At 41.2% G+C, this 22,500-nt stretch overlaps 3 protein-coding genes across 3 annotated transcripts in view; 2 read left to right on the top strand and 1 right to left on the bottom strand.

Annotated features, from left to right (window-relative positions):
* Positions 1–10,257, top strand: part of lrrc32 (leucine rich repeat containing 32) — an 11,537-nt gene extending 1,280 nt beyond the window's left edge. Inside the window, exons 2-3 of the mRNA XM_077243848.1 lie at positions 3,950–4,037; positions 7,346–10,257. Coding sequence (XP_077099963.1) covers positions 3,954–4,037; positions 7,346–9,244 — 1,983 coding nt within the window. The 5' untranslated portion in view covers positions 3,950–3,953 and the 3' untranslated portion in view covers positions 9,245–10,257. The remainder of the gene's footprint in view (positions 1–3,949; positions 4,038–7,345) is intronic.
* The window catches only part of mpzl1l (myelin protein zero-like 1 like), a 336,259-nt gene that overhangs the window by 67,016 nt on the left and 246,743 nt on the right, over positions 1–22,500 (top strand). The window lies entirely within an intron of this gene.
* emsy (EMSY transcriptional repressor, BRCA2 interacting) overlaps positions 13,274–22,500 on the bottom strand; it is a 68,525-nt gene continuing 59,298 nt past the window's right edge. The window contains exons 21-22 of the mRNA XM_077243846.1: positions 21,327–21,434; positions 13,274–14,801 (exon numbers count right to left, since the gene is read on the bottom strand). Coding sequence (XP_077099961.1) covers positions 14,787–14,801; positions 21,327–21,434 — 123 coding nt within the window. The 3' untranslated portion in view covers positions 13,274–14,786. The remainder of the gene's footprint in view (positions 14,802–21,326; positions 21,435–22,500) is intronic.

Below are 22,500 nucleotides of genomic sequence, written 5' to 3'. Positions count from 1 at the left end.
GTAACACACACTACTGAGGTAACACACTTCTGAGGTAACACACTTCTGAGGCAAAACACTACTGAGGTAACACACTTCTGAGGTAACACTTCTGAGGCAACACACTACTGAGGTAACACACACTACTGGGGTAACACTTCTGAGACAACACACTACTGAGGTAACACACACTACTGGGGTAACACTTCTGAGGCAACACACTACTGAGGTAACACACGTCTGGGGTAACACACTACTGAGGTAACACACGTCTGCGGTAACACACGTCTGGGGTAACACACTACTGAGGTAACACACGTCTGGGGTAACACACGTCTGGGGTAACACACTACTGAGGTAACACACTACTGGGGTAACACACTACTGAGGTAACACACGTCTGGGGTAACACACGTCTGGGGTAACACACTACTGAGGTAACACACGTCTGGGGTAACACACGTCTGGGGTAACACACGTCTGGGGTAACACACTACTGAGGTAACACACTACTGGGGTAACACACTACTGAGGTAACACACGTCTGGGGTAACACACGTCTGGGGTAACACACTACTGAGGTAACACGTCTGGGGTAACACACGTCTGGGGTAACACACTACTGGGGTAACACACTACTGGGGTAACACACTACTGAGGTAACACACGTCTGGGGTAACACACATCTGGGGTAACACACTACTGGGGTAACACACTACTGAGGTAACACACGTCTGGGGTAACACACTACTGAGGTAACACATCTGGGGTAACACACTACTGAGGTAACACACGTCTGGGGTAACACACTACTGAGGTAACACACTACTGGGGTAACACACTACTGAGGTAAGACACGTCTGGGGTAACACACTACTGAGGTAACACACGTCTGGGGTAACACACTACTGAGGTAACACACTACTGGGGTAACACACTACTGAGGTAACACATCTGGGGTAACACACTACTGAGGTAACATACGTCTGGGGTAACACACGTCTGGGGTAACACACTACTGGGGTAACACACTACTGAGGTAACACACTACTGGGGTAACACACTACTGAGCTAACATACGTCTGGGGTAACACACGTCTGGGGTAACACACTACTGGGGTAACACACTACTGAGGTAACACACTACTGGGGTAACACACTACTGGGGTAACACACGTCTGGGGTAACACACTACTGGGGTAACACACTACTGAGGTAACACACTACTGGGGTAACACACTACTGAGGTAACACATCTGGGGTAACACACTACTGAGGTAACATACGTCTGGGGTAACACACGTCTGGGGTAACACACGTCTGGGGTAACACACTACTGGGGTAACACACTACTGGGGTAACACACGTCTGGGGTAACACACGTCTGGGGTAACACACTTCTGGGGTAACACACTACTGGGGTAACACACTACTGGGGTAACACACGTCTGGGGTAACACACGTCTGGGGTAACACACTACTGAGGTAACACACTACTGGGGTAACACACTACTGGGGTAACACACGTCTGGGGTAACACACGTCTGGGGTAACACACTACTGGGGTAACACACTACTGAGGTAACACACTACTGGGGTAACACACTACTGAGGTAACACATCTGGGGTAACACACTACTGAGGTAACACACGTCTGGGGTAACACACGTCTGGGGTAACACACATCTGGGGTAACACACTACTGGGGTAACACACTACTGGCGTAACACACATCTGGGGTAACACACGTCTGGGGTAACACGTCTGGGGTAACACACTACTGGGGTAACACACTACTGGGGTAACACACGTCTGGGGTAACACACGTCTGGGGTAACACACTACTGGGGTAACACACTACTGAGGTAACACACTACTGGGGTAACACACTACTGAGGTAACACATCTGGGGTAACACACTACTGAGGTAACACACGTCTGGGGTAACACACGTCTGGGGTAACACACATCTGGGGTAACACACTACTGGGGTAACACACTACTGGCGTAACACACATCTGGGGTAACACACGTCTGGGGTAACACGTCTGGGGTAACACACTACTGGGGTAACACACTACTGAGGTAACACATCTGGGGTAACACACTACTGAGGTAACACACGTCTGGGGTAACACACTTCTGAGGTAACACACTACTGGGGTAACACACGTCTGGGGTAACACACGTCTGGGGTAACACACGTCTGGGGTAACACGTCTGGGGTAACACACTACTGGGGTAACACACTACTGAGGTAACACACTACTGGGGTAACACACAACTGGGTAACACACTTCTGAGGTAACACACTACTGGGGTAGCACACGTCTGGGGTAACACACGTCTGGGGTAACACACGTCTGGGGTAACACACGTCTGGGGTAACACACGTCTGGGGTAACACACTACTGAGGTAACACACGTCTGGGGTAACACACTTCTGAGGTAACACACTACTGGGGTAACACACGTCTGGGGTAACACACGTCTGGGGTAACACACGTCTGGGGTAACACACTACTGAGGTAACACACTACTGGGGTAACACACTACTGGGGTAACACACGTCTGGGGTAACACACGTCTGGGGTAACACACGTCTGGGGTAACACACGTCTGGGGTAACACACGTCTGGGGTAACACGTCTGGGGTAACACACTACTGGGGTAACACACTACTGGGGTAACACACGTCTGGGGTAACACACGTCTGGGGTAACACGTCTGGGGTAACACACGTCTGGGGTAACACACGTCTGGGGTAACACGTCTGGGGTTACACACTACTGGGGTAACACACTACTGGGGTAACACACGTCTGGGGTAACACACGTCTGGGGTAACACGTCTGGGGTAACACACTACTGGGGTAACACACTACTGGGGTAACACACGTCTGGGGTAACACACGTCTGGGGTAACACACGTCTGGGGTAACACGTCTGGGGTAACACACGTCTGGGGTAACACACTACTGGGGTAACACACGTCTGGGGTAACACACGTCTGGGGTAACACACGTCTGGGGTAACACGTCTGGGGTAACACACGTCTGGGGTAACACACGTCTGGGGTAACACGTCTGGGGTAACACACTACTGGGGTAATAGTGCTGAGATGACACATAACCACACTACAGCTGATGTTTCACGATTGAAGTTATTGGACTGAATAATGATATTACACTGCAAAAAAATAATGTTTGTTTCGTGCTTAAAAACAGAACAAATATCTGCCAAAGAGGTCGGAAAAATAATCTTATTTTCTCTTTTGAATTAAGTTTATATTTCTGACACCATTGGCAGATATTTGTTCTGTTATTAAGCACAAACTAAACTGATAACATTATTTTTCAGTAAACAAGACTTAATATTCAGTCATTTTGCTTCTCCAGTAAATGTATCTTGATTTATCAATGTTTATACGTGTGTTCTGGAAAACCAGACGAAAGCACTCGAGTAGGAACATACGTTTGTTTTGCATTCCACTATAGCTGAAATTGAACTTGTTTCATAATTGACGATCTTTACACAGTTATTGAACTGAATTGATCTGAATAATGTCTATTGTTCTCTACGGTATAAAGTGCTGTAGAAATAGAGCTGAGTTGGCTTGAGAATCAGACTAATGTTTTGTTTTCTGATCTTGCGGTTCTTCTCGTCTTTGATTGGCACAGGATGAGTAATCACTCCTTCTGAAACATCATTCTCTGATATATATTCAACACATAATGTGGAAACGATGATTAACCTTTAATATATTTCTGCTGTTTTCAACATGTGGGTGTTTCAGTTCAAGTCAAATATCTGAGCAGAAACTCGATCATGTTTGAGACAGTGACGCATGTGTTTCCACATCATCTGAGTTAAAAACAGAAGCTGTGACGTGGCTCAGTGTGATGTCATGGCTGTGTCTGTGCTCATTCTCTGCTTCATCTGTGTGTGTGTGTGTGTGTGTGTGTGTGTAGCATCATGGGTGCGTGTGTGTGGATACTGATGCTCGTGCTCCAGCCGGTCTCGGCCTTCAGACGTCCAGGAGCTCCGGCCTGTCGAGCGGTGAGTGACTCCACTTCACCCAATTAAATCTATGACTGAACTGGATTTCTGTGCAGAGAAACTGATCAGGTGTTTGTGCTTCATTTGTCGAGGGAAACCGACTTTGTTCATATATGAAAATGTCAACATGTAGGACAGAAACAAACACTGAGATCTCAATTGTTTGTCTAAAATTGAATAAATTGACTGAGTTTTAAAGAGATACATGCATCTTCTGTAGAGTTTCAGAGCGGTGGCAAGTCTTGCACAGCAGAAAATTATTTTATAACTTTGCATTTTTGTCATTTTTTAGAACAAATATCAAAACATACTTAAATTAAACAGAAAGTCTTGCATTCTGGAAAATGCATCAAAATGAAGCGAGTTTGTGCTTAAAACTTTAAGAACAATTATCAGCCAATAGAGTCAGAACAATGATCTGGTAACACTTTACAATAAGGTTCATTAGTTAACATTAGTTAACTACTTTAGTTAACATGAACAATACTTCAGCATTTATTAATCTTAATATTAATTTTAACATTTACTAATACAATATTAAAATCAAAGGCTGTATTAGTTAACATTGAACTTATGAACGAATGTTAAAGATTAACAGACACAGTAATAAAATAGTTTTACATTTACTAATGTTAACTAATGAACCTTACTGTAAAGTGTTACTAATTATCTTAATTCAAAGAGAAAAGAAGATATTGTTTTAAAAGTTTTGCAAAGGAAACTTCAACTAAGTAGAAATTACTCAACCTTTTACTGGACAAGTTAAAGTTACTTATTTTCTTTGTTAATTTTACTTCACTTAGTTAAATAGAGTTTACTTAATTCCATTTGTGAAATTACTTTAGAAATCTGCATGCAAAAACTTGGGAAAGAAAAATGAAGTAAATTTGACATTGTTTTTTTTTCAGTGTGGAGAAACAAAATGAGTGAAGATATTAAGTCTTGTTTACTGAGAAAATGTGATCAAAATGACGTGAATTTACGCATATATATATAATATCAGCGGAGTCAGAAAAATAATCTTAATTCAAAGAGAAAACAATTATTTCTTTTTTGGACTTTTTAATGTTTTAAGCACAAACTCCCTTCATTTTGATGCATTTTTCAGTAAACAAGACTTAATATCTTCAGTCATTTTGCTGCTTCTCCAGTAAATGTATCCTGATTTATGAATTTTGAGATATTTGTGCTGGAAAACACGACAGAAACACTGGAAGAGGATTCTCATTAAATCTATAATCATCTTATAACTCTACACGACAGCTGGTGACTCGCTCGTTTAGAAGACGCTTCAGCTTTAATTGAACATACAGTCCAACCTAAACTTATTCAGACTCCTTCAACATTTCTACATTATCACCGTTTATTCGCTATAGTTTAGAGAATGATAATAAAATACGAGCAGAACTCAGAGTTATGAACTCAGCTGATATTTCACTGGTTTTGTCCGTCCTTCTGTTAGACTCTCACACATGAATTATGTTGAATATCTGTCAGCTGTTAAATTTAACTACACAATTAGATAATACCAGTTTAGCTCAACCGATTACCAAGCAATGCTTCATGTTGTTCAGTCTGTGGTGTAAAAAGGTGCATTAGTTATTAAAGAAAAAACACTTCTGCTAAACATGATCAGCTTAAAGTGTCGGAATCATTTTTGGTCCAAATTTTTACGGTATGTAAATAGTCACGGTATGAAGAATATTTGTTATAATATGTCACATTTGACTTTATTTTGCTCTCCTCACTTACAGAAATGAACTATAGTGTCCTGCACACACTAGTGAAAACATATCAACAATTATATCTGGTGTCTGAATAATTTTTGGTTTCACCGTATTTACTTTTAATGAGTCTTATCATGGAGAAACATCCAGTCACTTCTGATGAACTGATCACTCCAGGTTACAGAGTTCAGGATGAGTTCAGGCAATCTGGGATTGGACATCAGTGAGGAAGTGTGTGTAGGATGAAACACATCACACTCCATTATGTCTCCATCCTCTCGTCAATCTCTTCCGGAAATGTAGGGTTAGTCCCAGAGACGAGGGAAAATCCTGAAACTGCCGTCTGAACAGCCCGGCTGATAGATGTGCACAGATAGCGCATATGTCACGCAAAAAACTGCTCCGTTGTGTTGAAATATTCCAGGAAACACGGAATGCAAAAATGTTTTGTCTTGTTTCCAGTCCAAATATGTAAAAATTCTTAAATTAGGATGCATTTACTAAAGGACGAAAATGCCCTGAGATGTTATTTCTCATTTTCTGGGTAAATAAATCAAAATTAAGAGAGTTGTTGCTTAAAACAAGTAAAATGATCTGCCAATGGGGTAAGAAAAAATATCTTGTTTCTGTTTTAATTAATTAATTAATTAATTAATTTACACTTTCTTTAAGCAACAACTCTCTTAATTTTGATTTATTTCCCAAGAAAACAAGACATAATATCTAATATATTTTAGATATTTGGACTGGAAACTAGACAAAAATACTAAGTAAGAAAAGCATTTTTTTGCAGTGTAATGTTGTCGAGGGGCGGAGCTGTAGTTCTCAGGAAATAATCTAAAAGGTGATTAAAGATGCATCAAAACTGCATGTATACATGTATTTGTTATATATGCGTCACATGTCTCTGGACTACAATATTCTGCTATGGTTGAGATCACTAAAGCCTATGAGGCACTAACTGATGTCATTTTTTAAAGGGGTCATCGGATGCAAAGTTCACTTTTATATGGTGTTTGCATTTAAATGTGTGTTTGCAGTGTGTGAACACAACCACCATACAATGAAAAAAATCCATTCACTCCTGTTTTTTTAAATCCTCAAAAAGTCTAAACACTCTCGATAATCAAGCGTTTGGATTTTTTTGAGCAACATGATGTCATAATGCTCATGCTCCGCCCATGACCACTGACGGTCCTGTATTAGCATATTACCCGTTTTAGCATATTACTTGTATTAGCATATTTCCATCCTAAGCCGTTTGCAGACTGTCCACCAAGACATCACTTTACGCGTCTTGTGTGACTCCCCCCACAGAGGAGACGGGGGGCAGTTGCTCATTATCATTTAAAGAGACATGTACCGAAATGAGTCTGTTTTTGAGGAGGTAAAAGGGTGTTGTTCTACACAACCATTGAGGAATTTTAACCAAAGTATGTTACAAACTTTAAATGAAGACCCTAAAGAATCATACGACTTGTGGAAAATGGGCATCCGATGACCCCTTTAATGCACAAATAAATGTGCGCCACCCCTGTGAAAAACCCCTGATGTTGACTAACAGCACTGTTTCCTCTTCAGCTCCAGGAGGATCTCGACTGCAGCAATCTGAAGCTTAGACGGATCCCGAAGCAAATCCCGGATACCATCCACCGGCTCGATCTGTCCCGAAACCTCCTCCAGAACCTCACGGACCGAGACCTGCCGTCCTCCTCCACCATCCGACATCTCAACCTTCACGGAAACAAGATCCAGTTCATCCAACCGGGACTCTTCCAAGACACGAGCCTTCTGGAGGAGCTGGATCTGTCGGAAAACTCCCTGGATCTTTACGCGTCTCTGAAAACACACGTCGGGACGCTCACATCCGTGCGCCGACTGGATCTATCGGGAAACGGGTTGTTCACGGATATGAGCGACTTCTTCCTAAACGACGCCCCGGTTCTCACCAACCTATCTTTGGATGGGAACAGCATTACCAAGATAGGCCGATCCACATTCAACGGATCTCGAGCTTTAAAAAACATCGACTTACACAACAACGTAATCATAGAGATCGAAGAAGGCACATTCGAGTCGTTGACGGGACTCTCCGATCTCGATCTGTCTATGAACTCCATCTCATGCATTACAGATTTCAACCTCGTTCAGCTCAAAACGCTGAACCTGAGCAAAAACAGCTTGACTAACTTCCAGGCGGATGAATCGGATCAGGAGTTTGAGCTTCAGTATCTGGACTTGAGAGAAAACAAAATCCTCTACTTCCCCGTCCTTCCCCAAAGGAACAAGCTTATATACCTGGACTTGTCTAGAAACCTCTTAAGGAGTGTAAATTGCTCCGGTCCATTAGAAGAGCTGGAGAACCTGAAGGATAGTGGATATCTATTGACTGATCCTGATAAACCTCTTTCATTGTGTGTCAATAAAAGGCACCAGGATTTTTCCAGCTTGCTTTACTTGGACTTGAGCTTCAACCAGCTCAAAGCAGTTCCTGCCTCGTTCTTCACCAGTATGACGGCGCTGGAAACCCTAAACATCAGCAATAACTGTTTAGAAAGCTTCATTGTGGACGACGGTCTGAACTCTTTAGAGACACTAGACATCAGTTCCAACAATCTCCAGAACCTTTCCTTCGGACTGAACGCGCTGGCCGCGTTACACGAACTCCACCTCGAGGGAAATGCCCTCCAAACGTTAGACGCCGGGGTTTTCCTCAAGCTTCCCAGCATCCGAAGCCTTCACCTTCAGCAGAACCAGCTCAGCATTTGTTCTCCTTTGGAAAATCCGAGTTTCGGCTGCGTCCGACTCTCCTCAATCCCGACTCTAAGGTATCTGTACCTTTCGGAAAACGGGTTGTTTTCGGTTCCACCAAGATCGTTCCAAGGAAGCCCTTTACTAATCCTGGATTTATCCCGGAATCCCGGCGTTGACATTATCCCGTCGTCGTTCTCCGGTCTGGAAGTATCTCTTTCCCACCTCTCTCTAAAGGGAAACCAACTTCAATCCCTAACAATTGACTTCACTCTTTTCCCGAATCTAAAATCCTTGGATTTGTCGGTGAACCGGCTCACGGAGGTCTCCCTATGGAGCGGGGATTCCTCCCTCGAGTCATTAAACCTGCAAAACAACAGTTTAGTAACGCTTCATGAAGTAACACTGCAAGAAACACTCCGAACTTTATATGTAGGATCGAACCCGTTGAGCTGTTGCATGAACCCGCATCTCCTCACGCTCCTCCGGCAGGAGAGACTCACGGTGCCGGATCTCTCCGGAGCGACGTGTTGGTATTCCCGAGACTCGGAGAGCGTGGAGATCAGCGTGAGCGCCGTGAAGCCGGAGCACTGCGAGTCTGCCGATGGGAAAGTGTTGTGGATTAGCGTGATTGTGGTGCTCGTACTGGGAATGGCGCTGGTGTTGGCCGTCACATTAAAGCTCTGTCACTCAAAGAGGAATAGATTCAAAAGAGGTATCAAAGCTTGAATCTAAAGACGAAAGAAGGAAAAGAAACCAGAGCGTTCTCACCTGACTAGTGCCGCATGCATGACACCGGGTTTCAGTATGTGATGCGTGGGTGATCTGGAACAAATTCAGTGTGAAATACACCACCATAAATGCATGAAACATTCACTGTAAAAAGTGATTAGTTGACTTAACTTAAAAAAAATTGAGGAAACCCGTTGCCTTAAAATTATTAAGCAAGTGAACTGAACACTTTTTACACAGTGTAAACATGCCAACTTTTGCATTTAAAACCAGACTCAAACTGCACGAGTCGCAGCAACACTACACTTTCTGATGTATATTGCATGCACTTTATTGACTGTGATTTGTGAGTATTGGAGTGAAATGTACCTGCGATTTGTTTGCATACTGCAAAACCGCCCTTGACCAATGCAAAACATGGTGCAAACACTAGATGCACTGGACAGAGAGATCTAGAGCTTGTTTTCAATATGCATGTTGTGCATTAGCCGAAGGAATGTCATCGGACAGAGGAAGCGTTTTTACTGGAACACCTGCACCACTTTCCTGTTGTTGAGCTCAGTTTCCTATCCTGGAGCCGATGATTTATTCAACCTCAGAAACACTGAATCGTGTTTGACTGGTGATCAAGTTTAGCTCTGCACATAAACACACACACAAACCACAATGTTTGTTTGGGCTTTTTTTAGATTTTCCAGCCTGGAATAAGTTCGACCCTGGTGTGTATATCATGAGCGAGGATAAAGATAGACAGGAGATCCCGGTCGAGGGAAGCGCACATCATCACCACAGATATTAATAGAGGCTTGTTTGACACGATAATAAAAGGAGCTTCCTCCTATCAGTCTGAGTCACAGACCTTCTGCTTTCCAGATACACACACATGATAAAACCCACAGTCACACACACGTCATGTATGAGCTGCCACTACTATATGAAGGAACTGTACCACTGTAACTACTGTGTAAATCTATTTATGAAGTATTTTCCTAAATAAAAGGTCTCTGTTATTTGCGTCTGCGATGTGTGTTCCTCCTCACTACTTCAACATTACCATTTTAGGTCAAAATCATCATCATCATCGTGATACACATCAATATAAAATACCAGAAGTAGTTTGCATGATAAACTGAAAAGGAAATGCTTCTATCTTGCTGACATCACTTTTAGGTTTGCGCAAACGACTGGGTAATATTACACAATATTCAGGAATCTCACATGTGGTCTGGACCACAAAAAAATGAGCTTCTTCCTCAATATTGTAGCCTTATTTTCCAGCACGAATATCTAAACATTCTTAAATCAAGATATATTTACTGGAGGAGCAAAATGACGGAAGATATTAAGTTTTAATTATTAAAATTAAGTGAGTTTGTGCTTAAAACAAGAACAAATATCTGGTATTGGGGGCAGAAAAATAGTTTTCCCTTTGAATTAAGATTATTTTTCTGACCCAATTGGCAGTTACTTATTTTTGACACGATTATTTATTTTTTGTTTGTTTTAAGCATGAACTCACTTATAATTGTAAGCATTTTAAAACCAGACTTAATATCTAAAGTCATTTTGCTGCTGAATTAAATGTGTCTTGATTTAAGAATGTTTAGGTGTTTTATAAGCTTATTAAAGCAGCATGAATAATCAATAATTAGACGAATGAATGCAGAATAATTAGAGACGCACAGTGACTGGGCTGGCAGAGGGACTCCAGCACAATGACATCATCTGTTCAAACAGGAAGTAGCGCTACAGGAAATGACCCGCACACAAACATGGAACACCGAGTTCTCAATGACCCGCTGCTGTTCGTCTGACTCTAAAAGGGCTCCAACTATATATATATTATATATATACTGTATATATTCTCTTCTGCTCAAGGCTGCATTTATTTGAAAATACAGTAAAAAACAATTGTGAATTATTATATATTATTCCAGTGTAAATCAGCTGTTTTCTATGTGAATATATAATAAAGTGTTATTTATTCCTCTGATCAAAGCTGAATTTTCAGCATCATTACTCCAGTCTTCAGTGTCACATGATCCTTCAGAAATCACTATAATATGATGATTTGCTGCTCAAGAAACATTTATGATTATTATCAGTGTTAAACAGTTAATATCTTTGTGGAAACCGTCATGCATTTTATTTTTCAGGACTCTTTGTTGAATAGAAAGCGTTTATTTGAAACATAATCGTTTGTAACATTATAAGCGTGTTTAGTGTCACTCTGACCTGACAGTTAAACGGGTGTTTTTGCCTCAGGTCTTCTATGTAAACGCCTCTTCAGTGTGAAATGAGTAACAGTAGCTTCTCTTTCAAGTCCAGTACAGGTTTTATCTGCTCATCCTTCAATAAAAGCTTCTGTAAAGCTGCTCAAACGTGTCAGGAATAATACTATCGTGACCTCATCGTGACCCCATAGGTCAGCTCTATGAGTTCGTGTGATGATGTCATCATGACCTCACAGATTCTTGAACGTTACTGTACGTTTTTACAGTACAATGAGCCGTTTGTCTGTGAGATCAAGCGAACGAGCTGAACTGTCATGTGTTTCTGCGCTCCTTCTTTCTATATCAGGTTCTGTTTGTGTACGAGCCGCACAGGGCCAATTATGCATTTATAATAGCAGCGGTTTTATTTATATAATTACAGTAAATCCTGTCGTTATGATCTGTAGAACAGTCTTGTTTTCACATGAACGTGTAATTACCAGAGACAAGACGAGAATCACGTGTTTGAAGAGCGTCTTTGTCTCTGTGGAATCTCTGAAACAATAGCATTCTTCATCATCATAATCATCATCATGTGTGTGTGTGTGTGTGTGTGTGTCAGAACAGCCCCTGTCAGGAATGAGGAAAGAAGGAACTGGATCAGAGTAACATTTTTTGGGCAAGTTAAGGGATTTTCCGCTCCAAACCAGTTCAATGCATCTCCTGTGTTTATAGGTTGAAGTTTAGGGCTCAGGATTGTGTAGCCAATCAGCACTGTGACTGGCACAGGCAGGACCAATGAAATCTCTAGAATCGGCTTTGGGGCGGAGTTTACGCTGACAACTATAACGTTAACGACAGAGAAACTCAAACTACATCACTGGAATCACTTTCAGAGCGATTGTTGAACCATAAAAACACTGACAGCCAATCAGAATCCACCCTTCTTTAACAAGCTTCAGAATTTACTCACTCACACACACACACACACACACACACACACACACACACACACACACACACACACACACACACACACACACACACACACACACACACACACACACACACACACACACACACACTCACTGACATCAGCATTAGATCATCTTTGCTTCAAAGAGCTGAACTGAAATCAAAGGAATTCTTGACTGTAATCAGAAACAGACTCAGACTCTCCAGACGATAAACAAATCATTCCACTTGTGTTTGTTTATCCATCGGAAATGTGTATGTCCCGTCCAGATCACTGTCTGGATCTCTTGCCCAACACACACACACACACACACACACACACACACACACACACACACACACACACACACACACACACACACACACACACACACACACACACACACACACACACACACACAACACACACACACACACACACACACACACACACACACACACACACACACACACCTCTTCTCAAAATAATTAATTCATCTTTGTCATTAGGATACATTCCAAAAACTTTTAAGCTGGCTATTATAAAACCGCTTGCTAAAAAAACGCAACTTGATCCCACAGAATTAGTCAATTACAGGCCGATCTAAAATCTACCTTTTCTGTCAAAGATACTTGAAAAGGCAGTATCTTCACAACTATGTTCCTTTTTAGAAAGAAATGGTATCTGTGAGGATTTCCAGTCAGGATTTAGACTTTATCATAGCACTGAGACAGCTCTCATTTGCAGGGCCGGAGTGGGGCCGGAGTGGAGCTACTCTTCAGTCCGGGAGTTTCAGGCCTAAGACCGGCCCACTTTTTCCATGGTGGTGGATATTGGATGAATAAAAGCAACAGTTCAGCTCTTACACTTGTGTAGTTTTTATTAATACCATGGTTCAACAAATAATGTAAAAGTTAAATAATAATTCACTTAAGGTGAGAAGTTAACAAAAAATATTCCACTATTCCACAAGGATAGGTTGATAAATTAACAAAAGCATACTGCTCTTTCTTACATTAAATAACTTTAATTCATATTGTTTCCTCTCTCCCTGTCCCTGTAGTCGTGGCTTCCTCTTTTTCAGGCTTATCTGCTGCTCAGAAGCTACAAAACAATAATTAAGAGGTCATTTTACTGCATACACAGATCAAGCTTGAGTTTTGTTATCAATATTTGCATAATATTTGCAAGTCTATGAATCGCCATATATTGGGTGACACAAAAAGGCTAATATTTTAATTAAATTTAATATTTTGCTTGTGAATAGGTTGACAACGCTACAACGGTATTAGCCGAATAATTGCGTTGCAGCGTTGCTAATGCTAATCATTGCTAGGCCTGTATCTATTTACCTGTTTCCTCTTGTGTTTGCCCTTTTGAAAATAAATCTGTAATCTTGGGAAATCACCGGGAATTTTCCCGATTCTCCCGATTACCCACTTCGGGCCTGCTCATTAGAGTCACAAATGATTTGCTCTTATTCAATTCAATTCAATTCAAATTTATTTGTATAGCGCTTTTCACAATACACATTGTCTCAAAGCAGCTTTACAGAAATTGCATTTCGGAAATGTACATAGAAAAATACAGTTAGTTAATCAAGTATTAATTTATGGCATAACATATCGCCGGCTTTGAGTCGTCTCTTCACAGGCGTCGAGTCGTCTCTTCACAGGCGTCGAGTCGTCTCTTCACAGGCGTCGAGTCGTCTCTTCACAGGCGTCGAGTCGTCTCTTCACAGGCGTAGAGTCGTCTCTTCACAGGCGTCGAGTCGTCTCTTCACAGGCGTCGAGTCGTCTCTTCACAGGCGTCGAGTCGTCTCTTCACAGGCGTCGAGTCGTCTCTTCACAGGCGTCGAGTCGTCTCTTCACAGGCGTCGAGTCGTCTCTTCACAGGCGTCGAGTCGTCTCTTCACAGGCGTCGAGTCGTCTCTTCACAGGCGTAGAGTCGTCTCTTCACAGGCGTCGAGTCGTCTCTTCACAGGCGTCGAGTCGTCTCTTCACAGGAGTTTAGTCGTCTCTTCACAGGCGTCGAGTCGTCTCTTCACAGGAGTTTAGTCGTCTCTTCACAGGCGTAGAGTCGTCTCTTCACAGGCGTCGAGTCGTCTCTTCACAGGCGTCGAGTCGTCTCTTCACAGGCGTAGAGTCGTCTCTTCACAGGCGTCGAGTAGTCTCTTCACAGGCGTCGAGTCGTCTCTTCACAGGCGTCGAGTCGTCTCTTCACAGGCGTAGAGTCGTCTCTTCACAGGCGTCGAGTCGTCTCTTCACAGGCGTCGAGTCGTCTCTTCACAGGCGTCGAGTCGTCTCTTCACAGGCGTTGGGGCATCTGAAGTCTCCGTGAGAGGCTGGATACAAACTGGAGCTGACGAACGCTATTTACCTCGGGACTAGCGTCCCGAGATAACAGCAGAAAGGCAGATGGGAAATAATTAGCATAGCTGATGTTCATAATGTTAATGCATTCGAACTGATTCAGCAGTATCAAAGGTTAAGCATTAAGTGAATGCTTGGTTAAAGAGATGCGTCTTTAATCTAGTTTTAAACTGGGACAGCGAGTCTGAGTCTCGTACAATATCAGGAAGGCTATTCCAGAGTTTAGGAGCTAAATGCGAGAACGCCCTCCCTCCTTTAGTGGACTTAGATATCCTAGGAATGACCAGAAGCCTCGAATTTAGTGATCTTAAAGAACGTGATGGATTGTATGGCGATAGAAGGTCTGTTAAATACACAGGAGCTAAACCATTTAGGGCTTTATAGGTCAGTAGGAATACTTTGTAATTGATACGGAACTTGATAGGTAACCAGTGTAGAGATGATAAAATAGGTGTTATATGATCATATTTCCTTGATCTAGTAAGAACTCTAGCAGCTGCATTTTGCACTAACTGTAGCTTGTTGATTGAGGATGCAGGACAGCCAGCTAATAAAGCATTACAGTAATCTAGTCTCGAGGTCATGAATGCATGAACTAACTTTTCTGCATCAGAAACAGATAGCATGTTGCGTAGCTTAGCAATGTTTCTAAGGTGGAAAAAGGCTGTTCTTGTAATATATGAAATATGATTTTCGAAAGACAAGTTGTGGTCTAGTATAACACCCAGGTCTTTTACTGTAGTGGATAAAGTAACAGGACATCCTTCTAAATTAAAGTTGTATTGTAAGGGATTTTGTGGGTAGTTTTTTGGACCAATAAGTAATACCTCCGTTTTATCTGAATTTAATAGCAGGAAATTACGCGTCATCCAGCATTTTATATCATTTAGACACTCTGTCAATTTAGATAAGTTAGTGTTTTCATCTGGTCGTGATGAGATATATAATTGAGTGTCATCAGCATAACAGTGGAAATTAATTCCATGTTTTCTTATAATATTACCAAGTCTTATCATCCGATCGTAGTTGTGTCTCTCTATTAGTATTACTCGATCTTAAGATGAACTGAACTGAAAAAAATCAACGTTGATAACATGTTGTTTATGACAATTAAAAGTAAATTACATTAAAATTTTTAACTAAAAATATCAACATAGCTTTTTTTAAGCAGCACAAAAATTGCGTTTGTTACGCTGGCAATTTCGATGACGTCACTGGCATGGTAGGACCCGCAAAGGTGTATAGGCAACAGCTGCAGGTCCTATATACACACACGAAAAAGAGTAATTTTAATGGCACGGGTTACGCATTTGAGCATGTGAGGGAAAGGCCAGTAGTATCTGACTACCACCATGTGGAGGACGACCAGTTTCAGGCTCCACATACAGTACAGGATCGTTTGGGGGAAGTGACTGGTGCGGGCGCGGGCGCTGCTGGAGCATGGACACCGCACCGGAGTCGATCTGTTGCAGAGAGGTCAACCTGGAACATTTATTGATCGGCGAAAATGCATCACAATGCACTGTTCATTTCGGATGCTGTGCGGTAAGAGAGACGTGTTGGAGGAGGCTATGCTATCTCTAAGGGATGTCCGAGCTGAGACGCTGGAGCACCCCATAAGTAGCCGGTATGTAACAGTGTATTTTTTTACGAATTGGCGACTGGGCTAGGCTAGGCTAACTTATATCCTTTTCTCCGACTGTTAAGGTTAACAGCGTACCGGCAGTTCACTCTTTGGGCGAGGGGGCATTTGGGAAGGATGAATAAGATTCGTTCCTATCCTGTGCAGTGAACTAACGTTAACGTTACATCTTTTCCCCTAAGGCCGAAAATCAAGGATTCTAGTATACGTTGGACTTGTAGCTAAATAAAACATTTGATGTCAGATGCTTCATATACTCATTGACGTTTTCAACATATCTGTCTCTCGTACCCAGGATTAAACACTAGAAATTTAGAAAACTATAATTTTGTTGACCAGGCCAGGGGGTAGAGAGAAGCTAGCTCTGCTGGTGTTGGTTGGTAACGGAGTAGCCTACCATGCCAGTGACGTAGTCGAATGTTGAAATCCAACATGGCGGCGCCCGTGTAACAACAACAACATTTTCAACGTACCATTTGATCCCTTTTAACAAATTCTGCCATTTTAATAATTGTACCAATGAGAATAAATAAAATACATCTGTAATAGCACTTTTTTCAAATTTCAGTTCAGTTCATCTTTAGTGCTGCATTTGACACTATCGACCACAACATTATTTTAAATAGACTGGAAAATTATATTGGCATTAGTGGAATTGCATTAGCATGGGGTAAATCATACTTATCTGACCATTATCAGTTTGTAGCAGTAAATGAAGAGATTTCTTATCAATCACAAGTTCAGTATGGTGTCCCACAAGGATCAGTACTAGGACCGTTGCTGTTCATTCTGTACATGCAACCCTCACACACACACACACACACACACACACACACACACACACACACACACACACACACACACACACACACACACACACACACACACACTACCCATAGGAGATATCATTAGGAAGCATGGCATGAGTTTCCACTGTTATGCTGATGATACTCAGCTCTATATTTCTTCACGCTCTGACGAAACTTACTAATCCACCAAATTAACACACACACACACACACACACACACACACACACAGACACACACACACACACACACACACACACACACACACACACACACACACACACACACACACAAAGAGGAGAATTTGTTCAGTCTGAATGTGTACTCTTACTCTTGTCTAAATAACTCAACAAGGATCACATGATCACATTCCACTGTCTGTCGTGTTCATCATGCTAAAGGAAACTGTAAGCGGATATTTGATGCCGAAGATCAAAGCAGAATGAGAGTCACGAGAGTCAGCGAGTGTTCAACACACACACACACACACACACACACACTGATTCTCCCCGCAGCCCTGAAACTGCAATCCTGTAAACATGAACAAAGACTGCGCTCGGCTTACTGAACTCCGATCCGCTTATAAGAGTCAAACGCCAAGTGTTTTTAAGGAACTGATGTTTATGCCAGCACAAGTATCTGAAGATTCTTAAATCAGGACGATTTACTGGAGAAGCTAAATGACTGAAGATATTAAATCTTAATTATTCAATGAAGTGAGTTAAAGGGATAGTTCACCCAAAAATGAACATTAGCCCGTGATTTACTCCGCCTGAACTCATCCTAGGTGTATCTGACATTCTTCTGTCAGACGAACACAATCACAGTTATATTAAACATGTCCTGGCTCTTCCAAGCTTTATAATGGCAGTGAATGCGAATTTTAATTTGGAATCGCATTGAATCGAATCTTTCTGAATTTGCAAAAATCGTTTTTGAATCGAATCGAAAAACCTATGAATCGTGAATCGAACCGATTCGCTGCCTACCCAAAGATTCACAGCCCTAAGTGTTAAATATGGATATTTTTCTTACACAAACGCATCGCTTCACTCCAGAAGGCCTTTATTAACCTTTATGCCTTTATGCTGTTTTATGATGGACAGATGCTCTTTTATGATGGATAGATGCACCTTTATGATGGACAGATGCACTTTTATGATGGACAGATGCACTTTTATGATGGACAGATGCACTTTTATGATGGACAGATGCACTTTTATGATGATAGATGCACTTTTATGATGGACAGATGCACTTTTATGATGATAGATGCACTTTTATGATGGACAGATGCACTTTTATGATGGACAGATGCACTTTTATGATGGACAGATGAACTTTTATGATGATAGATGCACTTTTATGATGGACAGATGCACTTTTATGATGATAGATGCACTTTTATGATGGACAGATGCACTTTTATGATGGACAGATGCACTTTTATGATGGACAGATGCACTTTTATGATGGATAGATGCACTTTTATGATGGACAGATGCACTTTTATGATGGATAGATGCACTTTTATGATGGACAGATGCACTTTTATGATGATAGATGCACTTTTATGATGGACAGATGCACTTTTATGATGGACAGATGCACTTTTATGATGGATAGATGCACTTTTATGATGGACAGATGCACTTTTATGATGATAGATGCACTTTTATGATGGACAGATGCACTTTTATGATGGACAGATGCACTTTTATGATGGATAGATGCACTTTTATGATGGATAGATGCTCTTTTATGATGGACAGATGCACTTTTATGATGGACAGATGCACTTTTATGATGGACAGATGCTCTTTTATGATGGACAGATGCACTTTTATGATGGACAGATGCACTTTTATGATGGACAGATGCACTTTTATGATGGATAGATGCACTTTTATGATGGATAGATGCACTTTTATGATGGATAGATGCACTTTTATGATGGACAGATGCACTTTTATGATGAACAGATGCACTTTTATGATGGACAGATGCACTTTTATGATGGACAGATGCTCTTTTATGATGGACAGATGCACTTTTATGATGGACAGATGCACTTTTATGATGGACAGATGCACTTTTATGATGGATAGATGCACTTATGATGGACAGATGCACTTTTATGATGAACAGATGCACTTTTATGATGGACAGATGCACTTTTATGATGGACAGATGCTCTTTTATGATGGACAGATGCACTTTTATGATGGACAGATGCACTTTTATGATGGACAGATGCACTTTTATGATGAACAGATGCACTTTTATGATGGATAGATGCACTTTTATGATGGATAGATGCACTTTTATGATGGACAGATGCACTTTTATGATGGACAGATGCTCTTTTATGATGGACAGATGCACTTTTATGATGGACAGATGCACTTTTATGATGAACAGATGCACTTTTATGATGGATAGATGCACTTTTATGATGGATAGATGCACTTTTATGATGGACAGATGCACTTTTATGATGGATAGATGCACTTTTATGATGAATAGATGCACTTTTATGATGGACAGATACACTTTTATGATGGATAAATCCACTTTTATGATGGATAGATGCACTTTTATGATGGATAGATGCACTTTTATGATGGACAGATACACTTTTATGATGGATAAATCCACTTTTATGATGGATAGATGCACTTTTATGATGGATAGAGGCACTTTTATGATGGATAGATGCACTTTTATGATGGATAGATGCACTTTTATGATGGACAGATGCACTTTTATGATGGACAGATGCACTTTTATGCTGGACAGATGCACTTTTATGATGAACAGATGCACTTTTATGATGGATAGATGCACTTTTATGATGGACAGATACACTTTTATGATGGATAAATCCACTTTTATGATGGATAGATGCACTTTTATGATGAACAGATGCACTTTTATGATGGATAGATGCACTTTTATGATGGACAGATACACTTTTATGATGGATAAATCCACTTTTATGATGAACAGATGCACTTTTATGATGGATAGATGCACTTTTATGATGGACAGATACACTTTTATGATGGATAAATCCACTTTTATGATGGATAGATGCACTTTTATGATGGATAGAGGCACTTTTATGATGGATAGATGCACTTTTATGATGGACAGATGCACTTTTATGATGGACAGATGCACTTTTATGATGGACAGATGCACTTTTATGCTGGACAGATGCACTTTTATGATGAACAGATGCACTTTTATGATGGATAGATGCACTTTTATGATGGACAGATGCACTTTTATGATGGATAGATGCACTTTTATGATGAATAGATGCACTTTTATGATGAACAGATGCACTTTTATGATGGATAGATGCACTTTTATGATGGACAGATGCACTTTTATGATGGATAGATGCACTTTTATGATGGATAGATGCACTTTTATGATGGACAGATGCACTTTTATGATGAATAGATGCACTTTTATGATGGATAGATGCTCTTTTATGATGGACAGATGCACTTTTATGATGGATAGATGCACTTTTATGATGGATAGATGCACTTTTATGATGGATAGATGCACTTTTATGATGGATAGATGCTCTTTTATGATGGACAGATGCACTTTTATGATGGATAGATGCACTTTTATGATGGATAGATGCACTTTTATGATGGATAGATGCACTTTTATGATGGACAGATGCACTTTTATGATGGATAGATGCACTTTTATGATGGACAGATGCACTTTTATGATGAACAGATGCACTTTTATGATGGATAGATGCACTTTTATGATGGATAGATGCACTTTTATGATGGATAGATGCACTTTTATGATGGATAGATGCACGTTTATGGACTTCCAAAGGCATACACCCATTCACTGCCATTATAAAGCTTGGAAGAGCCAGGACATGTTTAATATAACTGTGATTGTGTTCCTCTGACAGAAGAATGTCAGATACACCTAGGATGGCTTCAGGGTGAGTAAATCATGGGCTAATTTTCTATCCCTTTAAAAACCATCTTGTTTTCCCTTTGAATGATGTCAAAGTGATAAATCTCAGGTGTGTTTGTGAAAGTACCTCGGGTTCTACTGTACTGTGGAGTTGAGTTTCAGGAACATCCGCTCCAGGTTTTTGGCCTTTCCCGTTACCTGCTCCCCAGAGAGAGAAACTCAGATCGAAATGTTCCTGGAAAGAGAAAGAAAACAGGCCAGGAGAGAAATAAATCACGCATGAACTCTGAAAGTTCCCCTAGATCCCCTAACAGAAGTTTAAAAGACACTTTATATTCAGTAACTTTATCGATTTTGACTATGAGATGAAAACAAAACTGAACTGGATCTGAATAACAACTCTAATGTCTTCTGTAGAGTTTGTGGATTTGATTGTTTATTACTGTGAATCGATCTGTACTCTATAAAGCGGTGTAGAAATAAAGCTGACTCGACTGAATATCAGCTTCTGCGAGTTTGTGCACGTCAGCAATAATTCAGTGATTGCGTGTCAGTTTTCCATCATATTAAACTCTGACGCAGTTTCCACTCATGTCTCGCTTCGATATGAATCGCCATATTCCTTCATCAGAGCTCATGATTCTCCAGAAGAGTTCGATAGTGAGGGACTTTTTCAAAGGCCGATTCTCATTATCAGTCAAACCTTCTTACAATAACCACAATAGGGGCCGATGTGTGTGTGTGTGTGTGTGTGTGTGTATGATGGGTAGGTTTGTGGTTCGGTTTAGTGTGTGTGTGTGTGTGTGTGATGGGTAGGTTTGGGGGTCGGTTTAGTGTGTGTGTGTGTCTGTATGATGGGTAGGTTTGGGGGTCGGTTTAGTGTGTGTGTCTGTGTGTGTGTGTGTGTGTGTGTGTGTGTATGATGGGTAGGTTTGGGGGTCGGTTTAGTGTGTGTGTGTGTGTGTATGATGGGTAGGTTTGGGGGTCGGTTTAGTGTGTGTGTGTGTATGATGGGTAGGTTTGGGGGTCGGTTTAGTGTGTGTGTGTGTGTGTGTGTGTGTGTAAGATGGGTAGGTTTGGGGGTCGGTTTAGTGTGTTTGTGTGTGTGTGTGATGGGTAGGTTTGGGGGTCGGTTTAGTGTGTGTGTGTGTGTGTGTGTGTGTATGATGGGTAGGTTTGGGGGTCGGTTTAGTGTGTTTGTGTGTGTGTGTGATGGGTAGGTTTGGGGGTCGGTTTAGTGTGTGTGTGTGTGTGTGTGTGTGTATGATGGGTAGGTTTGGGGGTCGGTTTAGTGTGTGTGT

This window comes from Siphateles boraxobius, unplaced genomic scaffold (genome assembly GCF_051911475.1).
Source record: "Siphateles boraxobius isolate OS27281-9 unplaced genomic scaffold, OSU_SipBor_1 25, whole genome shotgun sequence".
NCBI lineage: Eukaryota > Metazoa > Chordata > Actinopteri > Cypriniformes > Leuciscidae > Siphateles > Siphateles boraxobius.
This window is presented reverse-complemented; position numbering and strand designations above follow the sequence as displayed.